At 41.5% G+C, this 16,449-nt stretch overlaps 1 protein-coding gene across 1 annotated transcript in view; it reads right to left on the bottom strand.

Moving 5' to 3' along the window:
- The window catches only part of LOC310996421 (solute carrier family 12 member 9), a gene marked incomplete at its 5' end in the record, with an annotated part of 89,697 nt that overhangs the window by 34,380 nt on the left and 38,868 nt on the right, over positions 1 to 16,449 (bottom strand). The window contains 2 exons of the mRNA XM_083985813.1: positions 5,801 to 5,883; positions 13,742 to 13,899. Coding sequence (XP_083841939.1) covers positions 5,801 to 5,883; positions 13,742 to 13,899 — 241 coding nt within the window. The remainder of the gene's footprint in view (positions 1 to 5,800; positions 5,884 to 13,741; positions 13,900 to 16,449) is intronic.

Below are 16,449 nucleotides of genomic sequence, written 5' to 3'. Positions count from 1 at the left end.
AGATAAATCAAAGATCTTAAGTTCAAAGCACTTTAAAGTAGGGGTGGGCAAAAATATCGATATGGCAATATATTGCGATACTTTATATCGCGATACGATATCGATATTCAATATTTAAATATCAATATTTTTTTTTTCAAATAATAAATCATGTTTCAGACGTAAATCCAGTACGACTTCCGCACCTCTGCTCCGCAAGGTGTCACTGCTACCTCAGATAGTGTGTTGTACATGCAAATATGTTGTTGTAACTTGCACTTGTATAAAATGGCATGGATAATTTAAATTACATTGTTTTGACTCAGTTTGTCCCATAAATTATCACTATCATCTGATGTTCATACAACTCGGATTTTAAGATGCATAATGCATTTTACATTTTTCAGTGAACTATGTAGAACATCGCAATATATCGCAAAATTTGGATATCGCAATATCGTATCGTATTGTGACTCAAGTATCGTGATGCGTATCGTATCGTGAGGTCCTTGGCAATACCCACCCCTACTTTAAAGAGACCCCGAGGAGTTTGCTTTTGGTTATAAAAGAGTCTCATATTAATGTAGATGAATCTACGTTACCCACTTGTAAATGGGTCAATTTTCGGTAAATATAGCATTTTGTCTTTATAGTTATTTTGATATTTTTATCTAGTAGTCGACTTGCCCCGCATTTCCTAGTTTCGGTTTCCTGGATGCTGCCCGGCAGGTCATGGGAATAACGCCGCCGGAACACCGTTTATGGTCGGAACTACGGCGGTATCTGATCGTCTTCCAACCTTCGACTCTCGTTCTTGATTAATGAAAACATTCTTGGTAAATGCTTTCGCTTTCGTCCGTCTTGTGCCGATCCAAGAATGTCACCATGCCCGCGGAGGCTCATGGGAAATGTAGTGTGAAAACACTTAGCTTTCCGAAAGTCCTCGTAGTCCCTTTAATACGAGCTCTGGCTCACCACCAGCACGCCATACAATGAACAAGGAATGCATATAAGGCGGATAGCATTTTGGGTCTTCTTCTCTCCATAGATAAACAAGCGTCAATCACTGCCCTCAATTCTTCCAGACCTCCTTGGGTCCAACCAACTCACTTATTCTGGGAAGAGACATGTACATGTTTCGTCCATGCACACATACTGTATATGACCTATGTAAAAACTTTCATGGTACTTTCATGGTAAAGGTAACGCACCTTGAAGACAGGGCAACTCTGTTTAGCTTCTTGACTTGGTGACCCAGGTGGACGGAAGGATAGATACAAATATTGCATTGAGTTAAAAGTGCTTTGAAAGATGTTTTTGTTTTTGATGAATGGAGTCGGACTTCACTCTTTGTTTGTGGAGGTTGGGGTTTGTGACTCCTGCGGTTGTTTTTGGACAGAGAGCTGCAGTGATTACTGCAGGCAGATGAGATTTTGCAGAAAGTTTGCAGGGATGTGAAATTATTTGCAGACACTGTGGATATCGACTGGACTTGAATTCATTCTTAGAGTCACAATATTGCAAATCCCCGGCGGGACTGAAGAAACTGGTGTATATACTATGTGTGTGTATGTGTGTACGCTGCCATGTCCGTCTCTTCTATCACTTTAATTTGTGCCGTACTGTTTACCTTCACCTCACCTGCAGTATCCACTTCAAACATCTCTCAAGCTTATTCTGTTTTTCTCCTCTCCTTGTTCTTGGAGTCCTCCTATTTTTCCTTTACTTAAAAGTCCAATAACAGAAAGCCTAAGCTTACGCCTCCCCCCCTCCTCCTCCCCCCTTCCTTTTCATCCTGCAGTGTGAGTGTTCGAGGCGAGATTACAATCAGACTTTTGTCATCAGTGAGTCATTTGAAATGGCAGAGGAAGCAGCAGAGAGAAAGAGGATGAGAGAGTCAATAATCTCTGATGGCGGTGGCGGCGCAGCTAACGATTTCCATCTAATTGCTCCTCCTCCACTCCTGGAGAGCGGTGAGGGATGAGGAGAGGACGGCGAGAGGGAGGACAAAGAATGAGAGAAAGGGAGAAGGAGTGCAAATAATGACCAGCCATTCAGCCTTTAACACTCACCTCTGATAATGATGGGATAGTCAGGCCTATTTGCTCCACAGACCCTCCTCCTCACCCCTGACAATTTTTCCCCCCTCAGAAAATATTGACGTGTTCTTTCCCACTTAACAGCCACAACAGAGGAGAAAAAAACACCACACTCCTCAGAGCCGCGTTACAGGAAATATGGAGTTACAGCATTGAACGGTGTGTTTTTACTGAACATTATGTCACAGTGAAGCTGAATTAACGACTAGTTTCAATGTATGACGTCGTTACTTCATGATTTTAACCTTCTAGACCAAAAAAAAATTAAACTAATTATAATCAGTTCATCCTTGAGTCCAAATGAATGAACTGTAATGAAACTTCAGCTGGATGTTCTTAATATTTTGTATTCAGAAGAGTGAGAAGTCGCTGAACTCTGACATTTACCCACCAGAGTCAACTTACTTTTAGACTCCAGCCAAATGTTTGTTTTTAATTTGAGAAAAATCTTGAGATACGGACTCTCAAGAGGCCAGAAGGAGCTTTGTGAGGAGGTCACTGTGACTCTGCTCTCAGACCCCCTGGATCTAAAATCACTTCATCTTTTTGAGTCCAAGTCGACATTTGTGCCAAATTTGAAGATATTCTTGGGAGAAATCTTAGAGTAGAAAAATGTAACTCCTGAACTATTTTATATTTCCCCTGGATCCAGACTAATCCTACTCCCCTGTTTTTCCTCTTTAATTGTATCTATTTCCCATTTTTAATGGTTTGTATAATTACTCAATAATTTGTTCCCTTACTTATTTATATACTCATTATTTTCTGTTTCTTTTCATTGTTTTTTCTTGGTCATTGTTCAAACACCAACAAATAATCCCTATATTTTCATATCATTTGTTTTATACTGATGGGTTTATGTATATAAGTTTATAATCCTCTCTCTATGAATATGAGCACTGGTACAACAGTTTACATAATCATCTTTGGCTCAGTTGAGCATTTTAAATACATTTGAAGGGAGATACTGGAGGAGATTTTGTGAGGTCACCGTGATCTTGACCTTTGACTGTTGACCACCAAGGTTTGGCCAGACTGTTCTTCATTGAGTCCAACAAATTTGAAGGGATTCTCTCAAGCTGTTACTGAGATGTTGTGTTTACAGGAATGGGACATATAGACGTTTAGGTGGAAGAACTGATGATCTGGAAACATCGCACCAGAGGCAAAACAACATGAAAGTCCTTCTGTCCTGTGTAATCAATACTGACATTGGAAATGAATCATCACCATCCCATGTTCCAGCATTTTAAAAGTCTGAAGGCAGCACTGCATCTGTGGGATACAACGGTTTTGATCAAGGTCCGATCAGCAGCACACTTTTAGCCGGGCAGTGACTTGGGAGTAGTTTTGAAGCTGCACTTTGACAACAAAGTGCAAAAAGATGCTTAGTCTTGTTTTTTAAAGTATCTTTAACCTTTGTCTAACCCAACGTCTATTCATGCCTCCATTTCATTCCATCTCAGTGATTGTCAGTCTCTACAGTTATTATTCTCTAGAGTCTTTATTTAGTTGCAAAGTAGCTGCTTGACTTTTAGCAGGCACTATGAGGAAAAAACACATTACCACAATTTCACCAGCCGTTTACAGACTTTCCACTGCCTCCAGAACAAAAGCCGTGTTTCCATTGCAGGAACTTCGGGGTAATTTTATGGGGCCAGCCCCGTTGGTGTGTGTTTCCACTGCAGGAACCTCCCCCACAGGGCCATTTACAGGAACTTTTACGGGGGCCAACGGAGTACCTACTCCAGGGTAGGTACTCCGTTCGGCCCTGAAAAGCTCCTGGGTGGGGCTCGAGGTTAACCCGGCACTGATTGGCTAAAGCTAGAGCAGGCTCTGACGCTACCAGAAAGCACCAAAACAACCGGCATTTTTAAAAGGGGGAGCAGAAGGGGAGCATTAGCCTAGCAGACACCGCTGTAAACAACAAGAAAACAGCAGGAAGATGTACACGGTGAGGTGCAGACATTGATTGCAGTCTATGGCACCGAGGAGATTCAGAGGGGGTTTGAGTCATCGCGGCGAAATTAAAATATCAGCGCACCTCGACACACTGGGGATCCATCACGCCACAAAACAATGCCGTGAAAAGTAAAAAAAAAAAAAAAAAAACTCAAGCAGGATTACAATCAACCACCATGTGCACAAACACACAAACCAGAAACGCGGCTACCACCTCAGCTCCTTCCATCCTTCTTCGTTGTTGTTATGATTTTTATGCATGTGCTTGTGACCTGCCTGGGTGACGTCACGGTCGAAACTGTCGCACAGCGATTAAGCGGCGATGTACCACTGTCCTTGAACTCACCTGTATAGTTCTTTTTAAAATCCTGTGGCTGACAATGTTTTCTTTTTCTTACTGTTTAACTTCAATTATTTAGACTAATTTAGTAATTTTGTCCCTTGTGTCCTTTGTTGAATCACTTTGCACCAAACAACTGAAAGAGGAGAAAATGTCAACCAAAGTATCAACAACAAAAAAGCCAAATCAGTCCTGGCTAACTGTTGTCACTCCACAGATAAACAATATTATATCCAGACACACACACACACACACACACACACACACACACACACACACACACACACACACACACACACACACACATATTGGGTTTTTTGTGTGTAAGTTGGGTGTGTCTTTATTGAATTTATTTACTGCTGGCTGTGCAATAAATTACTTTCGGGAAATTGGGATATTAAAGATTACATTATGAATCTTCTAGGTTATGGCACCTTGTAACTTTGTTTTGAAAGGTGCTCTACAAATAAAATTATTATTATTATTATTATTATGGAAAATGAGATATAGTAATGGGAACAGCACCTTTCTCTTTCATAACTTCTGTCTGGGAGAAAACCAAACAACTTTTCTGGGAAACTAACCGAACACCATTAAATCTGAGCCTTCACTGGTCTTCTTGGGTCCTTTTTCTGGGGGGAACGCAATAGTCAACAAAATGAAGGACTTCAAGCGTTATTTGTTCAATGCAAATGGACAAAATTAAAGAGCAGTTTGACAGGTTTCCATGGATGCAAATTAGCGGCAGTCACAGGGAAGCAGAGACATCAAACTGCCCGCGCTGAATTAGCTTCTCCTCTGAATCAGTGAGCTCCGTTTGAAGGAAGAGTCCCTGATCTTCCAGGAGCTTGCGACGATTTCGTTCCACTACTTCTCCAACCTTGAATTTATTATCCAGAAATAATAGCAGCATGTTTGAAGCGTCTCTTCCTTCCTTTTGTACTGAGCTCTGTTGCTCCTGTAGACCCACGGGGATTCATCCCCTGAATCATCTGTTTCTCTATAATAGTTAAAACAAGTGTTGTATCTACTGTACTGTATGTTCTTGAACCTTCAAGCTCTATATATTTTTAGACCCACTGATCACACAACAAATGTGAATCAAAAGTGAATGGAATTAGTAACTCTTTTAATTTTTGTGTTACTTCAATAGAGGAAACTAAAGAAAAATGCTTTAGGTAAGAAGGGTCTGAAGTTTGGAACAGGTCCTAAAATAAAAAATCTGTGTTGTTTCCTCTCGGACTGTTTAATTAAAAAAACTTCTTTGGTGTTTTTTCTCCTTTTTACACCACATCAGATCAAAAGTAAATCCAATGTAATCTACTGCCAATACATTTTCATTTGATTTGAAGCCTTCACTGGCTGAATCAAATGGTCTTTCTTGGTCTATCTTCTGCAGCGTTTGTTTATCTCCACTAACCTGCACAACGAACCAGGAGATGAGCACGGAGACCCAGGGGTTACCACTTTGGGACGTCTTCTTGGCTGGAGACAGCACCTTACCTATAAAAGACATGAAAAGAGATGCTGTTGGCGAAAACAACAAATGATTCGTTGTTGGCATGAAAATAACCCTGAGCGTTCTCTATAGGAGCAATGTTGGCCTTCAACAAAAAAAAAAACTAAGCATCGGTAAACTTCTGGAGACACACGTGCACAGAAAGGTTTAATCAAAGTAGGAATGCGATGAATGACCAACCTTTGGTTATCTGGAGAATTTATTCCCCTACTTTCTATATTAAATGTCAGCAGGCATTGCTCTTAGCACTGGAGGTTATTACAGCGCTTTGTCACTACGTAGGTGTGGAGCAAATGAAATAGCAGTGGGACATTCCTGTCGATCGTCACTCAAAGAGACGCCCGTTGTCAATACTTGCACAAGCTCACACCTCCCCCTCGCTGCTATTCCTGATGGGTTTTTGACACTCTGCTTCCCACAAGGCTCCACGAGGAAACATTAATGTGTTTACTTGTCAAATGAAAAGCAGCTCTTGGCAATGCAAAGTTTCTTTCCCTTGAATCACTTGATCTGAAAGTTTCAGAGCCAAACACATGCTGCTACTGCAAAACAAATATAACATAAATACAAATTCTCAGCCTGGACAAACACATTTTACACATTGACATTTGGCTGTGTGCTGCCTGTATGCCATGTTTTTTCTTTTTTCTTTTTTTTAAAATGGTAAGTGAGGACTTGGTTCCATTAAAAATACCCTAAGTGGGTGTTCAGAACAGCTTTATCCAAAGAAGATGCACTCTGGGTAAATCTAGGGAGTGGAGTCAACAAACAAATACAGGTGCTCTTAAAGAAGAAGAAAATAAATAAAAAAGATGAAAAATTCAAACACCTGCCAAAGCTCAAACTTGAGGCAAAAAGGAGCAGGAGCAGGTGACGTTTTGATAAAACATCTTTACAGCGTGTTTTCTATGAGGAGACGTGAACTTTTCCTCACTTCAGCTGAGGGCTGCATCCACATCAGGTAACTGGGAAACAGGTGGAGGATAATCAGCCTGAAGCTCGCTCACATATGTTGAAAGCAAGAAGCAACCTCCAAGAAAAACAAGCCAACACAGAGACATGACTGTTTCTGTCAGCCCACCTGTGGACCTCAGGTTGGCTCGCTGACCGACAAATTTTAAATCTCTTTCGAAAACTAACTTTTACATAAAAGGCATTTGTAGCACCTTCATCCAGTTGGATTTTTAATTTTGTCAGGCTTTCATACTGTAATTTTTGGTTTTAACCCTCCAGGGTCTATGATTCACACCGACGTGATCAGACATTAGATTAGATTAGATTAGATTAGATTAGAAAACTTTATTCATTCCCGAGGGGAAACTGCTTTGCCATGCAATAAAAACACATACATCCACTTAACAAACAATACAAACAATTCCATACCATTGCACAAGAACAGCTGTATCGACATGATTGGATACTTCATACGACAGAGTACTCAAAACAAGTGAATTAAATTGATAAGGGCAAAGATAAATAAATAAATATAAACCCCCAGAAGATTAAAAAAACAACAGACACCCGCTAGTTAGTGATTGTGGTTAAAAAATCTGACTGCTGCAGGAACAAAGGAGCATCTAAGTCGTTCAGGAGAACACTGAGGCATCACTAACCACTCACTGAAGGAGCTTTTGAGCTCCTTAAATATATTGTGGAGTGGGTGGTTTTCATAGAAAAGGACTGTTTTCAACTTGGTCCTTGTTCTCTTCTCCACTATTACCTCAAGCTTGTCTGGGTTAAAACCAATCACTGAGCCAGCCCTCTTTATCATTTTATTAATCCTGTTCTTGTCGTCAATAGATGTACAACGTGACGTTTTCGATACTAGGTCACCTGTCAACTTCACTCGAAAGTGCAGATTTGAAGATCTCTCCCCGTTTTAGTCGAAATTTCAGGGCTTCAGTTGAGCAACAGTTTCTTTGGTTGATTACAGCCCTACTAGAGTGAGTCTCCAACAGGCCCCATAGACTCCAGTGTAAAAATGTCCAACTTTACAGTAGAAATACGTTTGAAGTTCGGTCTCTACAGCTAATTTTCACCTTTATTAGGACTGGTACATTTTATAATTGAGGCGTGCAACAACCACGTCTCTGCTCCACACATCCCCCCTCTTCTTTGCCCATTTTTGGATTAGCTAGAAGTTAGGGGGCGGAGTCAGTCGCTGCCAAGATGGCAACATGCAATAACACTGCTCTTCAGAAACCTGTAGGTGGCGTCCTACAGCCGACTAACTCTTCTTGAATTTTCAAAAACTAACACTGTCATTATAACTTTCTAAAGTAAACACTGCAGCAATGTCTCGGCATGTCAAATGAAATTTCCTGGATCAGACAGGTTTTTGCATTTTGTTAACACGGTGTCATTTCTGTTTGAACATCCACCAATACAACACTTTAATACTTTAAACGCTGTACCTGAGTAAAACTACACAGACAATTGAACGGCTTCATTTTGAGGCTGCAGCAAATTAAAAGTGCATTAAACGCAACAGATTTGCAACGTGTCAGGAGCTACAGTTTGTTGTTCTCTTCACAAGTCAGAGTCCTGTTTATTTTTCAAACAGCCGATGTTACATGACTCACACAGTTAAAGCTTCTCCTACCACCTGGGTCAGTGTGAAACCGTCGGTACAAAACAAACACAACACAACACCTGTGATAGAAAATTATCCACATCTCTAACGCTTTGATATAAAAGTTCACAAAACTTCAAAAGCGAAGTTAACGACGACTCCCACGGTAATTCAAGCAACTGTTTTCTTTACAAATTGAATTAAACGGACTGATATGAATTCACTTCTGCTCCTCACAGCTGCAGCAGCCGAGGCCACGCCAAAATATGGTCATGATGAATAATCAATAAACCTTATGGATTGTTTAGGGATGGGTACCGAATTTGGTACTTTTTTTGGTACCGACCGAATTCCCACCAAAGTACCGAGTACCGATTCACGTGAAGTCAAACGGTACCACATTTCGGTACCTGAACGCACCTTCACGTCGTGTGCGTCAGCGAGAGTGGATCCAGTCTATGGATCTGCCGCGACGCAAATATCAAAGCCTCACCACCACTTCATACGCACACACACTCATCTCACACACACACACGCATACACACACACTTTCTCTCTCACTCGCTCCTGTCCTTCATTTGAAATGAGGAGCTGTTAAATGTTAAATCACAGACTGAAAAACCAAATCAAATTTAAAAATGAAACAGACTGTTTACTGGAGAATCGGTACCGGTACCGTTCAATTAAGTCCTCGTCAATACCTTCTCCGGTAGCTTCTCATCACAGTCCGCACCGTGCAGAGTTTGTGCTGCTCCTCAGCTTCAGTTTTTTTTTATTTACAGAGTTTCACACAGAACTTTCTGATCTTTCCATGTTTCTCCTTCTGCCACAGTAACAAGAGAACGTAGATATTTTCAGACAAGATAGTCTCATGACCTATTATTTATTTAATTTTTCTTTCATTGAATGACTATTTGATTATTAAAAAATCATTGACCATCCTTAAAACATAAAATACTCTTAAAGGCTGAGGAGTTGTGATGTTGTTGAGAAATAAATATTAAAAATTCTGAATTTTGACTATTTTTTATAGACAAAATAACTTTAATTACCACACATATGCACAATAAGTACCGAAAACAGGTACCGTTGAGTACCAGTACCGATTCCCAGGTTCCGAGTATCGGTACCGCATCGATTCAAATGTGAAAGGTAGTGGTACCCATCCCTAGGATTGTTACATTATCTGAGGCCGATGACATCAGCATCTCCACAGACTGTTTCCAGTGTCTCTTACAGTTATCAGACGTCAGACCTCCACACGACGGCGGCGTTAGCATTTAGAGATCAGAGCAGATTTGGACGACTCATAATGTTACTGACATTTAAAACAAAAATACATGTAATTAAGTGCACGTCTGGTCTGAAAAGAGAGCAAGAGAGAGAGAGAGAGAGAAAAGGCAGCGGATGTGTGGGCGAGACAGAGCGACGACAAACTGAGGTAACCCTTCACTTTATTTGATATCTACCAGCGCTGGAAGACGATTTATGTACATAACAGCTGCTCATTCCTCTCCCATATATGACATTTCATCTCATGACTGAGACAGAGCTAATCACAGAGGCTCCAGCAGATATGACAGAAGAAGAAGAAACTGAAAAGTAGAGAAAAGCGGAGGTGAAGGGTGGCGGAGGCAGAACCAGCGCTTATGACTAAATTTCACAGCAGATAAAGGAGTGGAATTAAACCTGTGAGACTTTAAAGTTAAATCAATGCGGCTGCGAGGAGAAGAGTGAGTGATGGAGGAGGAGGAGGAGGAGGAGGAAGAGCGGGACAGAGGTGAAGGAGCTGGTAGATTAGCGAGTTATAGAAACTATTGAAAAATAAGTAGTGGAGGATGTGTGTGTTTTTCTGCGTGCACAAGTGTGTGTGTCACTCAGTTTGCACATCGGACAGTGTGAAGGTTAAAGAGTGAGCAGCATGCATGGATGACAACAAGAACACACTTACACACGCACTTACAAAGTGGTCATACGTCACACACACACACACGCGCACACACCCTCTACAAGAACATTACACGTTTATGTCCCCGCACTCACTGACTCTTAATTAAACAGATTAATCTAATTGAAGTTAACCCTTTGGCTGCCGGTGACAGGCAGCTGAACCGGTGTCATCTGCCTCTTGCTCCGTCTGATCACTCCGCAGAGGAACTCGCACTAATACAGCCATTTATCTCCTCTGACACACACACACACAGCTACACACAGAAAGGAAGAAAGAAAGAAACGGGTTGAATCAATTTGCAATAGACTTAACAAAAGGAGCAGAGGATGGGATAAGGAAGTTGCTCACTGTCATTAATAACGAGGAAGCGGCCGGGCAGCGCGGATCTGCCCGGCCGGACGCTGCGTTCGCTCATTATTGGAGAGACGAACTTCACAACTCGGCGTCTCTTCGTGTTTGAACTTGTGACAGTGATCAATACTTGCAGAGGTGAGACATTTCGAGTCGTTTCGACCTCACTGGTAGAAGTGAGTGTGATTGTCAGAGTGTCACACGACTTCAGAGTCATCAGATACTGGTGGATGGGAGGATGTTGTGGCTTTTAGATCTCATCCACACAGAAACGCCGCTTCCCCAAAACAATCTTTTTCTTGTTTGTTCTTTCGCACACATGATGAAACCAATGAAAATGAAAGATATTTGTAAATTTGTTGTACAAAAAGCTAGAAGAGAGACTGAAAGGAGATGTACACTATATCTGTTATTGGAGTTAAGGATTTACGAATGTGTAGTTCATTTTCGGTTTTCAAAAAAATGGTATGCAGGGCAATTTTTGAAGGCTACAAATGTTAATGTTTTTTCTCTGATATTTAATAATAATAATAAATGTTATTTGTAAGCACTTTTACAAATGCTCATTTTTAGTTTTGCTTTCATGTATGAGTGCTTGTTTGTTTGTTTGTGTTCCATATTGTAAGAATGCTGGGTAGCTTAATGTAGGACAGGCATTAATATAAACATTATGCTTCTGCCTTTTCAGTGATAATGTTTGTAGCCATTATGTGATGTGACTAAATAAAGAATGTCATCATCATCATCAAAACAGCTCTAAAAGTGCATCTGCCAGGCCTGTGTGTGGACGTGGAGCGTGCACATGAAGCCTGCGCGCTGTAAACAAACTCCAGACATCGTAAGTCGACTAAACACGAGGATGTTGATGAGGAGTCGTGTCAGGTCCAAACTCAGGTTACAAGTTACAGAGGCACTATGACATCTTTGATTTACAAAAGTTCCAGTTTGGTTTATAATTATTATTATTTATTCGCTCTGTGACCTGTTTCCAATAAGGGTTTTGGGGTTTCCATATGGAGGAAATGTCAAAATGATAATAACATTTTTTTTTTTTTTTTTGCAGGAATATTAAACATCCCTGTGGATGAGCCACTGACAACCAGCTCCTTTTAGGGAGGAACTATGCAAGTCTGGTCGTTTCTCCTCTGTGCTGCTAACCCTCCTCCCGACCATGTGCATGTGCATGAATCATCTACCATTTTACCACGTGTATATTTGTGTAGTCTTATCTGTCATTAACAAGAGATTACAGGTTACGGGGCGTGTTACGTTTGTGTGGCGGTGCCGCAGAGACGAGAGCTGGGACACCGGGTCGGAGGCTCTGATCGGTTGGTTTTCAGCCAAGAGACGCTAGGTGGAAGGCAGAGAGCCTCCATTCTCCCTGGAACTAGTTACAAATCATTGATTTAACCAGCACTCGGACTCTGAAGCTGGTTTATTAAGGTAAAAATGTAGCAAAGTTCCTCTTTAAACCATGAGAACTAGGGCTGCCACAAACGATTATTTTGATAGTCGACTAGTCACCGACTATTTTTTTCGATTAGTCGACTAATCGGATCATACGTAAATTGAATGTAAAACATACAGCTTATCGCACCAGCATGCAGCTGCTCTTATATAGCTACCATCATTAGCTTTCAGCTTGAAGTGTTTAAGGTATATGCTAACTAAAAATAAAGACAATTAAGAAGATAGTTCATTAAACTTTTAATGAAATATGCAGCTTTAACTGTAGCATAAAGTGCAAACAGCTGAGTAAAATAAGACAATCGTCTTGTCTGAAAAAATGTAAATGTGCCTTTTTACTGTCACAGAAGGAGAAACATGGAAAGACTCCACCAGAAAGTTCTGTGTTAAACTGTCAAGTGAAAACAAGTGAAACTGAGGTGCAGCTCAAACTCTGCAAGGTGTGGACTGTGATGAGAAGCTACCGGAAAATATTGACGTAGTTTTACGCCGGGAGAGAAGACTTCCTCGTTAAGATGAGCGCTCATTACGTGACGAGGACCGCTGTGACCAGACGCGGTAACGTTCCAATATAAGTCCGCGGTTTTATTTTTAAATGACGAACGGCTGTTTTTCAGTCCGTGATTTAAAATGGTGGAGCGTATCACTTCTCATTTAAAATGACAGACGAGAGAGAGAGAGAGAGAGGAGCGGCGGCTGCAGCGGGCGGGCGAGGTTACACCGGTGCCGCTTGATGAGGGACAAGACAGGTAGAGAGAGAAAAGAGAGAGAACACCTATGTGTACTCACCTTGAGTGAGTGAGTGAGTGAGTGAGTGCAGTGTGTGTGTGTGTGTGGTGGGCGGCTGCAGCGGCGGGTGCGTGTGTGGAAGGTGCCGCAGCAGTTTTGAGAGAAAAACAAAGTAAAAAAAAACAACAACAACGACGCATCGACTATTAAATTAGTTGTCGACGATTTTAATAGTCGACGTAGTCGTGACTAGTCGACTAATCGTGGCAGCCCTAATGAGAACTTGTTGGTGACATTCAACAGGTCAGAAAAACTTCAGGGTCAATCACCTTTTAGTTTCCTACGTTAACCCTCCTGCAGCAGCTGTAGGTTTAATCCACCTATAAGTCGCTAATCAGCTCAAAAGACAGAGCAGAACAGCGAAGGCCACATGTAAACCATGAGATGAATCATATCTGTGTGTGTGATGAGGAGTGAGTCATAAAATATGGATGAATGAATCACTGTGAGACTTCTTTCAATGTAAAACCTGACGTCTGCTCAATAACAGCATTTACGGGGATTTGAGTCTCTCTTTGTGTGTGAGCATTTACATTTTCATTTTCCAATGAAGAAAATCTGTTTTATTTCAGCTGGGAATCATTGACGTGTCCCAAACTGAGCTGATGATTCAAACAACCAACCTACGTAATCAATGCCTTCAAGATAATCGTCTGACTTCCTCTGCCCCCCTCTCTCTCGCTCTTTCCCAGCATCCTTTGAGGCCTCTTACCAAACAGGTCGTCCCGGGCGAGGGCGTAGAGGATGCGCGAGGCTCCGATGAGGTTGCTCATGGCGGCGGAGAGCGTGGAGGAGTAAAGGCCGACGGTGACGAAGGGGTGCCAGATGTTGATGTCCGTCAGGAAGCCGTAGTCTTTCTGAAGCAGGATACTGTAGACACACAGACAGAGAGAGAGAGAGAGGGGATGAATGAGGTATTGCTTCTGCCCTTTAAAAGAGAGTGAGCAAATAGAAATCCATTCATTTTCTCCCCTTTAATGTCGTTACATTAATTACAGCAGAGAGAGGGAGACAGGATTATTAGCTAACACCGGCCGATCAAGGATACACGTAGGAGGATCTGCAACGAGACACTAGTGAAAACCATTTCTTGAAGAAGATACTGTTCAGAAAGATCAGTGTGTGCTTTACATTTTAATTAACTTTAATATTAATGACGTAAAATACAAATGTAGAACAGAAATTGTTCTGTTATTGTCTTATTGTATTGTCACTGTATTGGTATTTTATTATGTATTGGTAGTTTATTGTTTGCGTGGTAGTTCTTGTTCTTATTGGTTGTGCCGTTGTTTGTTTTGTTCTAATTGTACAGTATGTCTGTTGTATGTGAATATGTTATTGTGGTCTGGAAATAATAGAAAAAAAACAAAGAAAAGTCCCATCTCGTGGTCGTATCAAGCTGCAACTTCCAAGGACAAAAACCTGCAGTTCCAACTTTACAGCACAAATAAACACATTAACAACCTGGTACAAAAACAGTTCTGCTCTAATAGTTCGTTACCTCTTTTAAAACGACTGTGCTACAGGTGAATTTTTATTACACTCCCCTGTTTAGATTTAGATTTTACTTTAGAAGTGGAGTTGTATGAGGTGCAAATGGCCACTAAGTATGATATCTGCAGTGGAAAGGTCTCTGCTCCTCTCTGCCCCCCCACAGAGAAACACCAGCACATCGCGTTGCACTGAGACACAGGCAGTAAACGGCTGTCAACGAGGGACGATTAATCAGCGTATTTCCGCTGCCTACGAGAAGTCCCATCTCAAAATAATACACCAGTTCAAGAGAACGATAGAAATAAAAATTGACAATGCATTATTAGCCAGTCGGAAAAAAGTTAGTTCATCTGGAACACATGTACATTTTTTGCATTTACTTCCACATGTGCAACCAGGACATTTTTACACTGGTGAAATGAGGAAGAGGCGACTCATAAAATCTGTCATTACAGGTGACAGGCCAATGTTTGGAAAAGGAAATAATATTATTTGCCTTACAAGTCAATTTACACCCCTACTGTAAATGTTCTGCTTGCCCTTCTAATATTTTAAGTTAGGGGCCAGTGTGCTCCGAGTAAAAAAAAGCTAGTCTGGAGCCCTTTGACCTCCAAAGTAATATCAGTTCATCCTAAACTTCAAATGAAGGTTTGAATCAAATTTTGAAAAGGTTTCCTCAAAGGACACAAGATGGACAACATCAAAACATAAAACTGATGTGAAGACACATAAACATGCTGTAAATAACTTGCACACATCATAAATATATTCAAATATAAACAACTGTATCTGGCTCAGATAAAGAAACAAACGTGGCTGCATCATCACTTTCAACCTGACAGAGAGCGGAGCGGAGCGCCAGCGTTTATCATTTTACAACCCCCGATATCAGGAGATCAGCGTCGAAGCGGTTCACGTGGTTGGGTGTGTCGTTTCCAACACATTTGTTGTTGTTGTTGTGAAGACGGAAAACGTGGAACAAGCGTTGAATGAAGAAGAAGATTGAGGAGGAGGAGACGATCACTCAAGTGGAGTAAAGGGAGCTCGCACCACCGAGTGTGGGTGTGTGTGTGTGTGTGTGTGTGTGTGTGTGTGTGTGTGTGTGTGTGTGTGTGTGTGTGTGTGTGTGTGTGTGTGTGTGTGTGTGATGCTGCAGTCGACATGGAGACGGAGAGATCAGAGAGTAGAAAAAAAACCCTCAGTGGGGTGTGTGTGATTACGACCTGCCCCCCCACCTCCTTTCAATACAACACAGCTCGAGAGAGGAGAATTAGAGTGCAAAGTATTTCTATCTCTCCCTCTCCCGATCCGACTCAATCTCTCTTTGTGTTTTCCAAGTGCACACACACACACACACACACACACACACACACACACACACACACACACACACACACACACACACACACACACACACACACACACACACACACACACACACACACACACACACACACACACACACACCCAATCCATCTATTCCCCTCCCTCATCACCTTCAACCCCTCATCATGATGTTTTTAAAACCTATTCAAGAGGTTTTTTTTTCTAGTTTGTCTCCGTCCTCCCCCTTTCATTTTATTTCTACTTGTACCACCGTCCACTCTCTCTCTCTCTCTCTCTCTCTCTCTCTCTCTCTATTTCTCTCTCCACCCCCCCCCCCCCCCCCTCTCTTTCGTTTGTAATTAAGAGTCTCATCACGTTTTCTTTCAGGTCCAGTGATTTTAATACTTATTATCACGGCCCTATTAAGTATTGTTCACTCCATCCAAAGATCTGAGCACACTATTATTTCACATGGAGCCCAAGAGGCAGGAACACGCACATACACACACACACACACACTGCCACACATCAACTACACAAAGGTTGTGCGCAGAAGTTAACATCGCCCTCGAAATTAGGAAATGCCAACTACTTTGTTTA

The sequence above is a fragment of the Trachurus trachurus genome (genome assembly GCF_905171665.1).
Source record: "Trachurus trachurus genome assembly, chromosome: 13".
Taxonomy (NCBI): domain Eukaryota; kingdom Metazoa; phylum Chordata; class Actinopteri; order Carangiformes; family Carangidae; genus Trachurus; species Trachurus trachurus.
This window is presented reverse-complemented; position numbering and strand designations above follow the sequence as displayed.